This window comes from Pleurodeles waltl, chromosome 12, assembly GCF_031143425.1.
Source record: "Pleurodeles waltl isolate 20211129_DDA chromosome 12, aPleWal1.hap1.20221129, whole genome shotgun sequence".
Taxonomy (NCBI): Eukaryota; Metazoa; Chordata; class Amphibia; order Caudata; family Salamandridae; genus Pleurodeles; species Pleurodeles waltl.
In genome coordinates, this window is record NC_090451.1 from 639766611 (window position 1) to 639783382 (window position 16772).

At 46.4% G+C, this 16772-nt stretch overlaps 1 protein-coding gene across 1 annotated transcript in view; it reads right to left on the reverse strand.

The window, feature by feature from the left end:
• The window catches only part of LOC138267169 (protein FAM200B-like), an 81235-nt gene extending 78727 nt beyond the window's left edge, over window positions 1–2508 (reverse strand). Inside the window, exon 1 of the mRNA XM_069216018.1 lies at window positions 1257–2508. Within this exon, the coding sequence (XP_069072119.1) occupies window positions 1257–2508 (1252 nt within the window). The remainder of the gene's footprint in view (window positions 1–1256) is intronic.
• Window positions 2509–16772: the final 14264 nt, after the last annotated feature.

Below are 16772 nucleotides of genomic sequence, written 5' to 3' on the forward strand. Positions count from 1 at the left end.
GCGGTGGAAAGGGCACTTCATACACTGGGCCCTAGGCCTCCTCCTGGGGCACCTGCCCGTTTGATAATTGCCCACCTATTGAATTATAGAGACCGAGGAACTGCCCTCCGCCTCGCTAGGGAGAAAGGACCATTACAGTATCAGGTAGCAGTCGTATCCTGCTACTTAGATTTTACACCTACAGTGCAAGAAACCAGGTGGAAATTCTCTGAGGCCAAGGCAACGCTCTGTTATCTTGGAATACGCTATGGCAGTGGTTCCCAAACTTTTTCGACCGGCGGCTCCCTTCACCTACATTGGCCATTGCCCGCGGCTCCCCATTATGTTACTTTTTTTTCCGGGTGGGCGATGTAAGCCCAGCCTCAGGAGTACTTCAAATTTTCTCCCTGCAAATAATTGGGATGTAGACGATGAAGGTATTATCATATTGGTAACAAAATAAAAATACAAGTTGTTTACTTTTTCTTTTATTCAGTTAAGTCAGAAACAATACAATATCAAGAGCCAAAAATGTTTCCACGAATTAGCAACCTTTTTTGAACACATGTAAGATTAACCACACAACAAAGTTCTGTAGTAAATGTTTTTTAATTAACAAGAAAAACCAGGGAGTCTGAATGTGAACAAAATAGAAAGGCCTATGTTTGGAAAATCCTAGTGAGATGGATGTGCTTGTTTTTCTTTACAAAGCTCCTCAAATCTTGGTGTTATTTTTTAGATCGCAACACGCATTTCTTTTTCAAGGTGAATTTTTGCCCTATATTTTGACTTTATCACTGCAACTGCTGAGAAACCAGCTTCACAAAGGTAGGAAGTAGCAAACGGGATCAAAACACGCAGGGCAATCTTGCTAATCACTGGGTATTCATCTTGAGTTTGGCACCAAAACTCAAGCAGTGACAGAGACTGGAATTGTACTTTCAATGTTGAGTCACTTGAAATGTCAATGAGCTGTTCTGCTTCCTCGTTATTGAAATGCTGAGGTATCTCAGCATTGAAGGGATCTCTCACCCATTTTATTGGCTCCACTTCATCCTCTGGGAAATATTTCTGAAGGTAAAAATGCAGTTGTGACAAATACAGAACAAAAACTGTCCTCAGTTCCTCCTTTAATGCCATCTCATTGTCTTGCAGAAACTTGTCCAATGAAGGAAAACATTTATAGTCACCTTTGCTTACACTGCCTTTCCAAAGGATGACTTTTTTCTTAAACCCTGAAACTTTGTCTGAGAGCTGCAAGATGTTAGTATTATTACCTTGCAAGGACTTGTTCAGTGTGTTCAGTTTTTCAAAAAGATCCGAAAGAAAAGCCATTTGTATTAGAAAGTCTGCATCAATAAATTTGTCAGCAAACCAATGTTCATCATCGTGTAGATATGAGTATATTTCATTCCTAAGCTCATACACCCTAAGCAGGGAGTTACCGAGAGACAGCCATCGAGAACTGCTGTAGAACAAGAGGCATGAGTGTTCGGCACCCATGTCTTCACACAGCTTAGCAAAAAATCTTGCTTTCATTGGTCTTGTTTTAATAAAATGTATCACTTTGGTGACTATTTTCAGAATATTATGCAGTTCTTCACTGAGGTTTCCTGCTGCTAGTGCTTCTCTGTGTATTATACAGTGTGTCCAAATAGCATTAGGTGATTTAGACCGTATGCGAGCTTGAAGTCCTTGGTAGCATCCAGCCATTGAACGACCCCCGTCTGTACAAACTCCAACACATCTCTCCCAGTCAATCTGATTCTGTACCATAAAATCATCCACAACCGCAAACAAATCTTGACCGGTAGTTCCACCTTTCATTTCCTTACAGAACAACAAATCCTCAACTATTTTTTTTTCATTAACAAACCTGACATAGCAAATAAGATGGGTGTCTTTTTGGTTGTCTGTTGCCTTGTCCAGTTGGAGTGCAAAGTCTTTGCCTTTTAAGTTACAGATGATGTGATCGTTAATATCGTCAGCCATAACGTTTATCCTCCGGCTGATAGTATTATTAGAAAGAGGCACTTTGAGCAGCTGTTTACCAGCATCTTCGCAAAGCATGATGGTTACCATATCAACAGCAGCAGGCAAAATCAGCTCTTCTGCAATTGTGTGTGGTTTTTTACACTGTGCAACACGATAGGCCACTTTATAAGAAGACAAGAGGGCGTTACTGTTAACTTTGGCTTGTTTTGAGAAAGTGGTCTTTTGTAACTTGGCTTCTGTTAGTTTTCTTTGGAAAAATTCCCTTGGCTTTCCAACCACATTTGGGTGAAGACTTTCAAGATGACGCTTTAGTTTACTTGGAAGCATGGATTCTAAAGCCAAAACTTTTAAAAAGATTACACATTGAGGACGCTCCTCATTATTAACCTGTACACATGTGAAACCATAATCTAGATACCTGTCATCATACTTTCTGTACTTGGTTTTTCGCTTCCCATCCTCTTTTTTCTCTGAAGAACCTGAGACTTCACTTTGCTCAGACGAACTTGAACTCGGTATTAAAAATCTCTTCATTGTCAATCATAAAGATGCCAATCAGTTCACACGTAGAAGAGAAGAGAAGAAAGGGAAAGACTGAGGAAGAGAAAAACGAAATAGTGTCACAATGGTAGAAAACAGAAAGCTGCAAGAGTGAGCTGAAGGGGATGGAAGTGGTTTTAAAATCATTGAAGAGGCCTGAGATGGATTTAGTATTACACTGCCTCAGTATTCAGTTTTCCCACATTTAATTTCAGCAGCCCATGTTTAAGAGGAGGACCTTGGGCACTGGCACATTCTTATTTACAAATTGAGCACTGAGGTTCACACTCCCACTCTGCAGTTTCTTGAGAAAAGGGGTGGTTTCTGCAGGGTGCAATTCTTAACATCAAGATAGGACAGATCGGGGAAGGCATTAACAACTATGGTGCAAGGCAAAGTTGTTACCCCCTTAACAACAAACGCAAAAAAACACAAACGCAATACTAAAAATCACAGCATACTGCCCAATTACAAACTACAAACCATGTTTACCGCTCGAGCAGCTCCACTACTTATCCACCAACACCACCACCAGAATTAACTTAAAATGTAAGTCTTAAATGAACGGCATTTAGTATTCTAAAATACGCTGCAGTATAAAGAGTGCAGCTATTTCTTCATGAAAAAATGTACATTTTGGAGTTTCAGAAATATAGTGAGGATCGAGCTTTTCTGCCATATAGTGGATCTCTCTGGAAGCCTCTTAAGGCCACTGTGCTCATACAGCACACCCACATATTGAGGTGCACTATGTATCTCAAATGCAGTCCTTATTTCAGTCAGCTATACATATTGGTATATCCTCAGCTCGGTAATAAAATAAGAGCTCTTGTTTCCTTAGCCTCCCTATAACAGAAACTATTGAAAATTATAGATATCCATTTTCATTGTGAAATGTATTATCTTCAAAGTTTCCTAGGAGCAGTCACCTTGTTTATATTCTGACCCGAGGCCAGGATTAGTGCTAATATGTGGTATTTGTACAGTGCCCGAGTTTAGAGAGATGGCCAGATTCTGAGAGTAGGCGTAGAATAGATCGTGACCTTGATATAATCATTGTAATTCTTCAAATATGTGTGTCTTTAGCTGTTTCCTAATTTGAAGGAGGGTTCTAGTGCCGATACAGGAATGTTGTTCCACATTCTGTTTGCATTGGTGGAGAAAGTCTGTTTCCTTTCCTTTTTTCCTTTTTTAATGAATTCTTAACCGATTCACTCATTAATTTATTAATTTTACTGTATGTTAACCTGCTTTTAATGTTAGACAGGAGTCATCAAGAAATGAAACTCAATATACATCAGCGATTCACTCATTAATTTATAAATTTTACTGTATATTAACCTGCATTTATTGTTAGACAGGAGTCATCAAGAAATGAAACTCAATATACATGAACAATAATAACACAAATTATTATATTTGTAGAAAAAAGATTGCCGGTGATAATAATTACCTAACGAGCTGAAATTCAACAAGGAACGGCAACGCTGAGGATCGCAGGCGCAATAACACCCCAGTCCCAGTGCTCTCTTCTGAATTGCCGCGCCTGTAAATGCCGAAGGTTCGAAGAACGTAATCACGCTGGGACCAGGTGAAACCATATGCAAGACGTAGGTGGGGCTCATGTAATCCCCCCCCCACATGAAATGCTGCTAATCATGCTTTACTCGGCCGGCCGGAAAATCATTTTTATGCGCGCGTAAGGTAACGTCCGCGCGCATAAATCTTTTTTGAAGTGCGGCATTTAATGTTGTCCAAAATGCGTGCGGTGCCCCTGGCAACTTGTAATGGCGCACCGGGGTGCCGCGGCGCACAGTTTGGGAACCACTGCGCTATGGCATGATCTATTCAGCCAGGTTGAGGGTGGAGGTGAACGGTAAAGCGCAGTACTTTGATACCCCTAATGATGCCATGAAGTTCTGCAAGCAACACTCCAGGTAGGGCGGATCGCATGGCGGTTCCCTGCGGGGGGGGGGGGTGACAATCTGGATGCTGGGCCTGCTTCAAGCATGGAACTGTTTCCCCCCCGGACTAGACGAGGTGGCCTAGACTGTGACCACGGCCATGTTGGTAAAATCAGTGGTCCCCCAGTAGTTATATAAGATGGTTGCTATTTTGCTGCCCTACTGTTCATCACTCGTGTTCTTTCTTTAAGTCGGGTTTGTACTCTCTTATGTCACACTGTCAATCCCATTTGCAGCTGGGAGTGCTCCGCGGCTGCGTTGCCATGCTCCCACAGTTGATACCAAACTATTTGTAATCTTGTAATTTTCTATTGTACTGGTCTTAGGGTTTTGTAGGATTCACTTGGCAATTTTGGGCCGGGTGTGGGAGGTGGGTGGGTTGTTTCATTCATATGGGTTGTGTGATGTAATGTTGTTTTGTTATGTAATGCAGTTTCTATACACATTTACCCTATGTATATATGTCTACACAGATCCTGCATGCTAAGGGTGGCGCTCCCACGACAAAAAACACATTAGGCCTCACATTCCCCACCTGGAATATACGAGGTCTCAATAATCCCCAGAAAGGTAAGGTGGTGCTGCAGTACCTCTGCAGGCACGGGGTGCAGATTGCTTTCCTGCAGGAGACACATCTCACCGCTGGCATGTTGCCCTCCTTTACAGAGACGTGGGGCACACATTAATACTTTGCTAGTTACAGCTCCTACTCTAGGAGGGTGTGTATCTTTATTCATAAAACAGTGCCGTTCAGGCTACTATCGACCCGCGTGGATGGCAGTGGCAGATATGTGATGGTTGCGGGGCTTTTGGATAACCGTAAGGTCCTACTTGTGAATGTGTATGATCTTAACATTGACGCTCCAGCATTTTTCCAGGATATCCTTTCACACATTGATAGCTTCGATATAGAGCACATCCTGCTAGGTGGGGACTTTAATTTGATTGTGGGCCAAGCAGTGAACACCATCTCCCGATCTCTGACGTCCAAGCTCCGCTCCCTTAGGGCCCTGGGGAACCTCTGCCCCACCTTCGTTTTACATGACCCTTGGCGACTCTGTGGCACGGGCACATTGGCCTAAACATTTTTCTCTGCACCTCATGGTACGTAGTCGCGTATTGACTATTGGCTTTTGACGGACGCTACTGCACAATGGTTTACAGATGTCATGCATTTACCTCAGACGTTGTCGGACCACTCCCCGGTACGGATGGCACTTTCTATACCTGCAGCATGCGGGCCAGGAAAATCTGGAGGTTCCCAGATATGGCATTGTTGGATGCTCGGTTCTGTGCGGCCTTGCAGGAGGCAGTGGTTGACTTTTTAAACTAAATGAGGGCTCGGTAGGTATCTGGACAATGTTGTGGGATGCCTTTAAGGCTTACATCAGAGGCATCTCCATCTCTACACATTCTGGTGTCCTTTGGGAGATACGTCGCGATCTGGCATGGGTGGAGGCACAGCTTGTGGACGCTGACCGGGTGACTGAACGACCAATGTCAGCCCTCACCTGGGGCGGCGTAGGGCTATGCTTGAAGAGTCAACATACTAGCAGAGAGAGAGGTTTATTACATGAGCAAATATACAACGTCCCGTAGATATGGAGAGGAGGACAGGCCAGGGAGGCTGTTGGTCAGATTGATCCAGCCCCAACATCCCATATCCTTGAAATTAAAAGACCTGATGGCAGCGTAGCCGTCAGTACAGCTGAGGTCCAGGAGGAACTTCTCAAATAATATTCCACGCTTTATACAGCGCAGGTGGGGCCATCCGGACCTGAGTTACAGGACTATTTAGATTACATTGTTATGGTCTCGCTCACATCTGCCCTGCAGCCATTCCTCAGTGAACCCTTCTCGGCAGAGGAGGTGTCACGGGCTATTGATTCTTTGGATGGGGCGCGAGCCCAGGTGTTGGAAGGGTTTACTGGAGTGTTCTACAAGAAATACAAATATATTCTAAGCCCTCATCTGGTATCGGTGTATGCCGAGACTCTGGTGGCATCTATGAGAGAGGCGGTTTATGCTCTTTTGATGAAACCTGGAGTCGTATCGCCACCCCTCTCTGATAAATTTAGACAATAAGATCCTGGCCAAAATGATTGCTACCTGCCTCTCCCTCCTACTGGACACGATTATCTCCCCTGCTCACTCTGGCTTTGTTCCGCATCGCTCTACCTCTATCAATCTTCGCACTGTCTTTTTTCGGTGATAAACAGAGTGTCCCCAGAGGTTCCTGCAACAATAGCCTTATTGGATGCCGAAAAGGCTTTTTATTCCATTAGTGGCTCTTTTTACATGCTGTCCTTAATCAGGTTGGGTTCCCCAGAGATTACACTACTCTGATCGCTCTGCTGTACTCGCAACCTTCCACAGCCATGCGGTTTAATGGGGAGCTCTCCCCATTTTTCCCCGTAATACATGGCAGGGGCGCCCTCTGTCACGTCTACTCTTCATCCTGGCGATGGACGCCCTTGCTACACCACTTATGCAAGAGGCATATCCACAGGGGACTGCAGTGGACCGCTCCTGGCGTTATATGCGGATGACATCCTGCACTTTGTTCGCTATCTGGACACGAATCTGGCACCAGTACTGACAGAGCTCCGTGCTTTGGAGAGTTCTCTGGGTTGCATATAAATTGGAGCAAGTCAGAGCTGTTTTCACTATCCGGCATTACTCGTCCACCTGAGATAGCATTCCCCTTGCGCTGGTGCCCTAATTCAGTGAAATATTTAGGTATTCATTTTCACAGAGACAGGGAGCAGGTGATATGGCTTAATTATGCATCCGCTTAAGAAAGATTCACCGCACAGGTGGGTAAAGCTGCCGATCTCTTTGGCAGGCTGGATATCGCTCATAAAAATGGTAGTTCTCCCCCAATTTCTGTATCTATTTCTAAATATCCTGATCAAACTCACTAACTCTTTTTCTGCCACATTTCGTAGACTGGTCATCCTACTGATATGGGCAGATAAACATCCTTGTATTTGATGGGAGATCCTTACTCTCCTGTATGAACGGGATGGGTTTGGGGTCCCTCACTTCCAGCTTTACTATTTGGTGGCGCAGTGCCAGTACACGTATCATTGGTATTATTCTGATGTCCGTCTCTCTTACTCTATCCCTGAGCGGGCCCTTGCAGATCCGGTCCACTGAGTGCCCTTCTGCCTGGAGGTGTTCCAGTACATCACAGAGATATTCAGACTATCTCCACAACTAGCTGGGCATGGCACAGACGGGCACGTCAGCTTCAATGCGACACATTGTACTCCTCGGCATTGACCCTGATTAACAATCCATTTATACCCATCACACAGGAGGCGCTTGTACAGCGTACATTAAGAGCTCTTCAACTTTACACTTTCGGGGACGTTTTCCCAGATAACCACATATTTCCACGCACTGCAGATTCTCGCTTCGCAGATGCTACACACCTGCAGCACTTTGTACTATGCCGTGAGCAACGTGCTATGCGAGCACTCTACACTAAGCCCACTGGCTCCTGTGGAGTTCACACTACTTACCCTGGTTGCTACGGCGGCCTTGGGAGCGCGCTTGGTATCTAGACTCTGCTTGGTTTGCATTAAGACTTTACCTGTTCCAGATACACGACTAAGGGAATCCTGGGAGAGAGATCCTGGTCGCCCACTGTCCCATAAAGTCTGGTAGGCATGCTGTGCGCAGACCAGGTTCATTTCATCTAACCAACACCACAAATTAATACACTAAGTTTCTCAGAAGGGTATACATCACCCTCAGAGACACAGCTGGAATGGACCCAAGCCGCCTGCTGCCTGCCCCAAGTGCGGTGCTTTGACTGCTGATTTTTCACATATGACCTGGACCTGCCCTAACATTAGCCCTTTTTGGTGTGAGGTGTATGACAGAGTGTCAGCCATTGTGGGTTGGACTGTGCGACCGGACCTACTCTGGGACCTCCTTGGCTATACTGTAACTTGCCCAAGTCCATAAAGCAGCATACAGCGATATTGCTCTTACTGGCTAAGTGGGAGGTTGCAATCTGATGGGGGTCTAAGCGTGCACCTAGCGTTCACTCTTGGTTGGCCAGCCTCACGTATTGCAACACTAATAGTGAACTTTATGCCTCATTACAGCTTGTGAGTTCTAGGCCTGGGGACATTTGGCAGCCTCTAAGGGACTACTTTTTTGCATTGGCCGCCACATCTCAGCTAACTACTCATGCCAGCTCAGGTTAAATCCAACCAACGCATGTCAATTTGTCTATTTCAGCACGGACTGTTTTTTCTTACTGCGGCTCAGTAGCCCTCTGGGCACACAAGATGATGTTACATATAATTTATGCTAATGCTTGACCATTTATATGCTGTACAATGTACATGTTTTAACTGCATTGCTATATGTTTGTTCTTTGATGCGTTTTTAAATGAAAAATAAGTTGTAACATTTTCTTTTAAACTAAAGTTGGCATCAACATCAGGCAAAAAGTGGGGGGTAACCATACCAACAATGGCACTTTCCTACACTCCTGCATCGCCAATGCAGACCATGGACACTCCTGTTGCAGATTCCCAGTTTCCGAAGACAGGATTAGGACGAGTAATCAAAGCAACCCGAAGGCTCATCTAAGAGTTATGATTGTATATATGTAGGAAGCTGGCTCTGTATATACCATATCAAAATGAGACAGTGTGCACAGAGTCCAGGGGTTACCCAAATGCTAAAGTAGATAATACTAATGCTCTCTTTTGTGGTTGTATGGTCGAGCAGTTAGGCTAATCAGAGAGTAGTTCAAAGCTTTTGTTGTACACACACAGGCAATAAATGAAGAACAAACTCAATGACTAACTCCAGGCCTATGGTATTTATATAGCAAAAATATATTTTGTTACTTCACTTTATTTCTAGAACCACAAGATTCAAGTTGCAGGTAAGCGCATTTGCAAGTAAGTATCCAATACATGTATCAATACCACTTTGTTTCAATTTGGCATGTTAAATGGTTTTAAAAACAAATAGCAAATATCTGTTATAACAATTGACAGTGCAATTTTCAGAAACAATTCTGGGGGGGGAGAAAAATCAGCAGTTTCAAGGTAAGTACAAGACTTACAGTTCCAGTCTCCAGGGGTTAGGATGCCCATAGGTGGGGGTTCACGGTAACCGCAAACACCCACCACCAGCAACAAGGGGCCGGCCTGGCGCAGCAGTCAAAGTTGAGGTAGATTTAACATGGGCTCCTATGGAGGCTGGGGGCAATCAGGCCTGCTTGCAGGCAAATACTCGCATCTTCGGAGGGCAGACCTAGGGGGTTTAGAGGAGCACGGGTTGGGGCCACGGGACAGCACCAAACACATACCCTCAGCGGCACAGGGGTGGCCGGGTGCAAACACAGCGTCGGGCTCCCAATGCTTTCCTATAGGGGATCCCTGGAGATCACAGAGATGCTCAGGTGAAATCCAGAGAAGTCGGTTCCGGGGAACCAAAGGCTGGAAAAGGAGGAGGGCCCACCTGCTGGACGTTGCAGCCCCGAAGGTCAGATTCCCCAAGGCCAGGGGGCTGCAGGTGCAGGGGTACCTTTTGGCATCAGGAATCTTCATCCGGTTCTGTCGCGGTCAGGAGGGGGTTCTCCGGATTTAGGCTGCAGGCGTTGTCGTGAAGGAGGGGAGGGGTCAACCTAGGCTGGACAATAGGTCAGAATTGCCTGTGGACCAGCTCGAGTCGGTTGGGCCACCTGGACACGGCATGTGGGCACCTGGTGCAGTGTGAGCAGGGCTCGCGGGTCTGGGGTGGTTCTGGAGTCCTTTGTTGGTGTTTCCTTTGGGACAGGGCCGCTGTCCACGGGAGATCCTGGTCCTCTGGGGTGCAGGCAGTCCTCCTGAGGCTTTTAAGAGGTCACCGGTCCTGCAGGATGTGTCGTCTTTTGGTTGCAGGGCTTCAGAATCGGAAGACAGGCCTGCAGGGCTGGGGCCAAGTCAGTTGGTGTCTTCATTCTTGTCTGCTGGGGGTCAGCTTAGCAGTCCTTCTTCTTTCATCTTGTCTTCTTCTTGAGGTCACAAGGAATCTGACAAGCTGGGGTCAGGGAGGCCCTTAAATCCTGCATATAGGGGCCTTACAGGGGTCAGAGGGCAGTAGCCAATGTCTACTGTCCCTGAGGGTGACTACACCCTTCTGGTGTCCATTCCCTTTAGGGAGGGGGTCACAGACCTAACCCTATTGGTCCCTGTCCTCCAAATCAAGATTGAGGATTCTGCAAGGAGGATGTCACTCCAGCTCTCAACACCTTACGGTGGTCCCAGCTGAAGTGGCCACTCCTCCGTGTTTTCCCAAATTTTCCTGTTGGACTTGCCGCCAAAAGTGGGTCTTTGTCTGGGGAAGGGCAGGCATCTCCACTTCCTGGAATGCCCTGGGGCACTGTAACAAGAGGCCTGAGCCTTTGAGGCTCACTGCCAGGTGTTACAGTTCCTGCAGTGGGGAGGTGTGAAGCATCTCCATCTAGTGCAGGCTTTGTTTCTGGCCACAGAGAGCACAAAGGCTCTCATCCCATTCACCCCATGTGATCAGAAACTTGTCTGGAAGTGGCAGGCTGACATAGACCAGTCAGTCCTGCACTAGAAGTTTGGCTAAGTTACCGGGGGCATCTCTAAGATGCCCTCTGGGTGCATTTTTTGATAAATCCCAAACTGGCATAAGTGTGGGTTTTTTGTGCTGGGAAGTTTGATACCTAACTTCCCAGACTTCAGTGAAGCCATTGTGGAGCTCTGGAGTTCGTAATGACAAACTCCCAGCCCATATACTTTATATGGCCACACTGCACTTACTATGTCTAAGAATGGATCTAGACACTGTAGAGACATATTGCTCATGAAGTTATGCTCTCACCTGTGGGATAGTGCACCCTGCCTTACGGCTGTAAGGCCTGCTAGAAGGGTGACTTACCTATGCCACAGGCAGTGGTTTGTGGGCATGGCACCCTGAGAGGAGTGCCATGTCAACTTTGTCATTTTTCTCCCCACCAGCACACACAAGCTAAGGCAGTGTGCAAGTGCTTGGTGAAGGGTCCTCCCTGGTGGCATAATACATGCTGCATCCCCTGGGGACCTTCCATGGACACATGGCCCTTGGTACCATGGGTAACTTTTACGAGGGACTTAACTGTGTGCCAGAGGTGTGCCAATTGTGGGAACAATTGTACAGTTTATGGGAAAGAACACTGGTGCCTGGTTAGCAGGATCCCAGCGCACTCTCACTCAAGTCAGCATCAATATCAGGCAAAAAGTGTGGGGGGGGGGGGGGGTAGCAATGCCAAAAGGGACACTCGCCTACAATATATATTTGTAAAAAAAATAATATATATATAATTTAACAAATGGACAAATGGGGAGATGTAGTGTTGTGTGATTATGAATGACAGAACTTTTGGGCTCCTGAAGGACTCCATAGAACTGCAACATAAGTGTTAGAATGTAGTGAAGTGAATGCAGGTTTTGAATGTTGAGTTTGTGGTTACATTCAGAAGAATAAAGACATGTAATACATAGCTTTGTGTGTGGCGTAGCCATTAGCGGGTGCCCAGGCGGAGGAAGATGTTACAGAAAGGAATTCTCTATTATACCATCAACATTTTGCCAATTAACTAACAGTTAATCGATATCAAACCGGCATGGCAATAATTTTCCTTCTTGAAAATGCATTCTTCGGTTGGGCAGTGAGGTACAGGTATTGCCCTGAGGCCAAAAGCAGAGTTGAAAGGTAGAAAATGATCTCATATCTTATCATAGGTAGACAATTTATCTTAACTCACAGCAAAAATATCTTTGCAGTAAGTATTCACATTTCTTTTCATTAGACGTTCTGGAAGCTGATCCATCTCAACAGTCCCTCTGAATGGCTCAGTGTCGCAAGAGTGAGCTTCTGTGGAACTTGTGAGTTTGAAAAATCAGCCATTAGCCTTCTTCTTTCTGGAACACTATTTACAGACCCAGACCGCCTGCCTCCCACCTTATGCACCCAACATATAAGCCATTTCCTCCCTGGAGCGTGAAATGCCATTTTCCATAGGCATTTCTCCAACTCAGCCGAGAATTTTAACTTAACTTTTTCCTACCTAGGCTTCTGCAATTGGGGACACTGTAGTATCTATTAGGAAGAGAAGAGTCTCCAAGGACCATCATGAGCAGGGACTTGAACAACAGTGGTTTTGCCCTCTCCCCCGCTACATCAGGTGCTTGTGTTAGCTAAGATTCCCCCACAATCAGAGGCATTGCAGTGGCAACAGGACCATGAAGAGTGGTGGCATTGGAATGAGGCTCCTGAAGGACCTCAGTAAAGAAAAGGGAAACATCCATGTTGTGGATGGGAATCAATTTAGTAGCTGAATGGGAGTGTGATATTTTAGCTCTGGGGGCAGGGACAACAGGCTGATTCTTTTGGCGTTGGTGGATACTGTCACAATGACTATCTGGTTGGTGTTGGCTCATCACAGCAGGTGAGGTCTTGCCTTCATACCTGGACCACAATGGGAAGACTGCCTACGGGCTCCTCCTAGTCAATCTGTGTGGAATGTCATGACAGGGCCCCATTATTCCCAGAGTGAGTGTGAAGAGTATATGAGACTACCTGAGGCAGAATGGAGTCCCTCTGGTTGTATATGACCTCTAGGATAATAGAGTAATCCTCAGGGCTTCTGCAAAGGAGGCTTCGTCTCTCCCCTTCGCCTGCAAGTCCCCATGCACTTCACCTCAGTTTCCCTCCTCTATCTTGAATTGGTTGGGAAGATTAGAGGAACTATCTGGATTGAGTCACCCTAGGGAAAAAGAAGAAAGGACCTTTTGCACTCCACTGGGCCTGAACCAAGCCAGGTCCTGCACAGATAGCCTGTGATATGGCCAAAGCAACACCTAATCTAAGGCATGGTTCAAACACAGGGCCAAGGTTTACACCTCTTATGGGGAAGACAATGAGCCTACCCGGTGGCTGCATCCTATGCTTTGTGATGCTTAGATGAGATTGTGGAATCAGTGCACAAACTGAGTTACAAGTTCATCTGAAAAAGACTGCCATGAAACTGTGACCTTATTAAAGGAAATAGCTGGTCTCCACATGGTCTTGGGGACAGCTTTAAATGTGACTGACTAATTGCCCTGATAAAAGCTGGCCCCAACAGCACATTCAGTGTTCATGTTCTATTCAAATTAGTTGTTCATATACTTGTGGAGGAAGGCAAGGACCATAGGTAGAAGTCTTAGTTGTTTCCCATTTAGGGGTAGGGACAATATCCATAGGACTGGGGACAAAACTCTGCTGCTACCGGTGAATATGTCTACTTACCTAATATAGGTTCTGGTGTTCAGCTAGACTCTGAATTCAGCATTCTGTAACTTGCAAAGAAGAAGTCTCATACCCAAATCTGGAGAGACTGGAACCTGCAACTGCAGGTCAGCCCAAATGTAATCCTTACCACTGTTAGTTCCTCAAAGCTAGCGAGCTTTCCCATGATCCATACATTGAGCAATCTTCTGTACCTGACAATTATGTACAGCTCTATGTGCCTACACTCACGCATGGCTGCTACTTCTCCTGTGACTAAAGTCTGTGTGAAAATGTGTATTGCACCATGAATTCCTGGTACTTCTTCTGCGACCAATGCCTTTGTTAGCCTCTGCTCTAGTGAGGTTCTCATCTGCATGTCAGGTTCTTCCTTAACTGATGCCGAACTAAACCCCTACAGCTCTCTATTCTCAGAGCAGTTGGCACAAAAACGTGGTGCTTGACTGTTTCTGTATCCCACCTAAGGTACATTCGCCCACCCACTCAGCCAGTTTTAAACTGTGAGATCGCTGGTGAGCATTGCGGTCCCAGTGCACAGCTGCCATGAATTCCCTAAAGAGATAATTAGAGACTGAATAAGGTACCAAACAACAAGTTACTTACCTTCAGTAATGATATATCTGGTAGAGACATATTCTAGTTGTAAATTCCTTACCTTAGAATTTGCCACAGCCGTCAGACTGGATCCAGAGATTTTTCTTTGAGCAGTACCCCTGCACACCTTCAGGTGGCATCAGTTGACTACGCAGGCGACGTTGGTGTTGTTGTGGCTGTCTTGACATCGCGGTCATATATAGGCACCACCCCGGTACGCTATTATCAGTTTCTTTTCACGACTTTTCACGCCAGTAGCTTGGAGTCATGAAGAACACCGAGAATGGTGTGGTAAAGCTAAGGCCCTTAAAGGGAAGTTTCTGTCCCTAGAAATCCGTTCGCAAGCAGGGAGAATGGGTGGGTCGGTAAGGAATTTGCAACTAGAATATGTCTCTCCCAGATATATCATTACCGAAGGTAAGTCATTTGTTCATCTGATAGAGACTTCTAGTTGCAGATTCCTTACTTAAAAATAGATACAAAAGCAATACTATCTCCGGTGGTGGGCTGCAAACTAACACCACACCGAAAAGTCCTGCAGGACTGAACGGCCGAAGTGTCTGTCTCTGCGGACCTGACTATCCAGGCAGTAATGTTTAGTGAATGTGTGCAGGGATGCCCACGTTGCTGCCTGGTAGATATCCAGGACTGGAACTCCATGTGCAAACCCTGTGGTAGCAGTAGTTGCTCTTGTAGAACGAGCTCACAAACCCTCAGGGGGGCTTCTTTTTCACCAAAGCATGGCACATTTTGATACAAAGGACTCCCCATCGCGAGATGGTCCTCTTCTGCACTGCCCTTCCTTTCTTCGCACCCACATAACCCACAAAGAGTTGATCAACCACCCGGAAATCTTTGGTACGATTTAGGTAGAATGCTGACGCTCTTTTTAGATCCAGGTGGTGGAGTCTCTCCTCCTCATGAACGGGATGTGGGGGTGCGTAAAAAGTAGGCAGGGTGGTTGATTGTCCTACATGAAAAGGTGTCACCACTTTGGGAAGGAAGGAAGCCGTCGTACGAAGCACCACTTTGTGAGCATTGATAATCAAGAAGGCAGTTTTAAGAGTCAAGAGCCACAGAGAACAGTTGTAGAGTAGCTCGAAAGAAGCACACATGAGATATGTGAGGACCAAGTTCAAATCCTAATGGGGCATTATGAACAGGATAGGAGGAAACATGTGGGGGAGTCCTTTAAGAAACCTCCCAACAATGTGAGATTTGAACAGAGAAGGTTGGTCTGGGAGCCGTAAAAAGGCAGAGATGGCAGACAAATAACCCTTGAGGGTCCCCAGGGCAGAGCCCTGCTGGGCAGGGGAGAGAATGAAGAGGACAACCTCTGAGAGAGGTGCAGAAAGGGGATCAATAGACTTGTTGATACACCATGCCAAAAATGTGCCCCAATGACAGGCGTATACCATTTTATTTGGAGAGATGCCTGGCTGCCAAGATAACATCACAGACTTCAGGCGGGAGGTTGAAAGCGGTCAACTGCTGCTGCTCAATTTCCACGCAAGGAGATAGAGACTGGACAGGTTCGGGTGAAGGACCATCCCCTGCTGCTGCAACAGAAGATCCTCCCGAAGGAGGGCAGTCTGATCGGAGCATCGATGGCCATGCTCAATAGCTCGGGATACCAGAATCTTCGTGCCCCTTACAGAGCCACCAGGATTAATTTGGCCCAGTCGTGTCTGATCTTCTTCAGAACTCTGGGCAGAAGTGGTATTGGCGGGAAGCCATAAAGGGGGCCTGATGCACGTTCTCTGCTGAGGCGAACAGATCTAACCAAGGCTCTCCCTGCTGCTGAAAGAGACCTTGCGCCACCTTCAGATGGAGATGCCATTCTAAATCGACTATGCATCGACGGCTGAGTTTGTCTGCTCTGGCGTTGAGAGCCCGCCAGATGTTGAAGCACCAGAAAAAGCCCTGGCGTTTCAGCCATGTCCAGAGGCAAAGAGCCTCTTGACAAAGGGTCCACAGCCCCACTCCGCCCTGCTTGTTGCAGTACCACATGGCGGTGGTGTTGTCGGTGAACACCTGCATCACTTTCCCTTTGAGAGAGGGAAGGAATGCTTTCAATGTGAGTCAGATTGCCCAGAGCTCCAAAAGGTTGATGTGGAGCCCTGACTCCGCCAGAGACCAGAGGCCTCTGATCTCTGCCTCTCCCAATTGGCCACTCCATCCCAGGAATTACGCATCTGTCACTACTGTGAGATCTGGATGGGGATGGGATAGAGATCTGCCGTTGACCCAATCTGGATTCCATAGCTACCACTGCAGATCTACTGCAGTCCCCTCAGAAATCTGGACCATGTTGGAGAGATTCCCTTGATGCTGCGCCCACTGGAAATTCAGGTCCCACTGCAGAGCCCGCATATGCCATCTGGCATG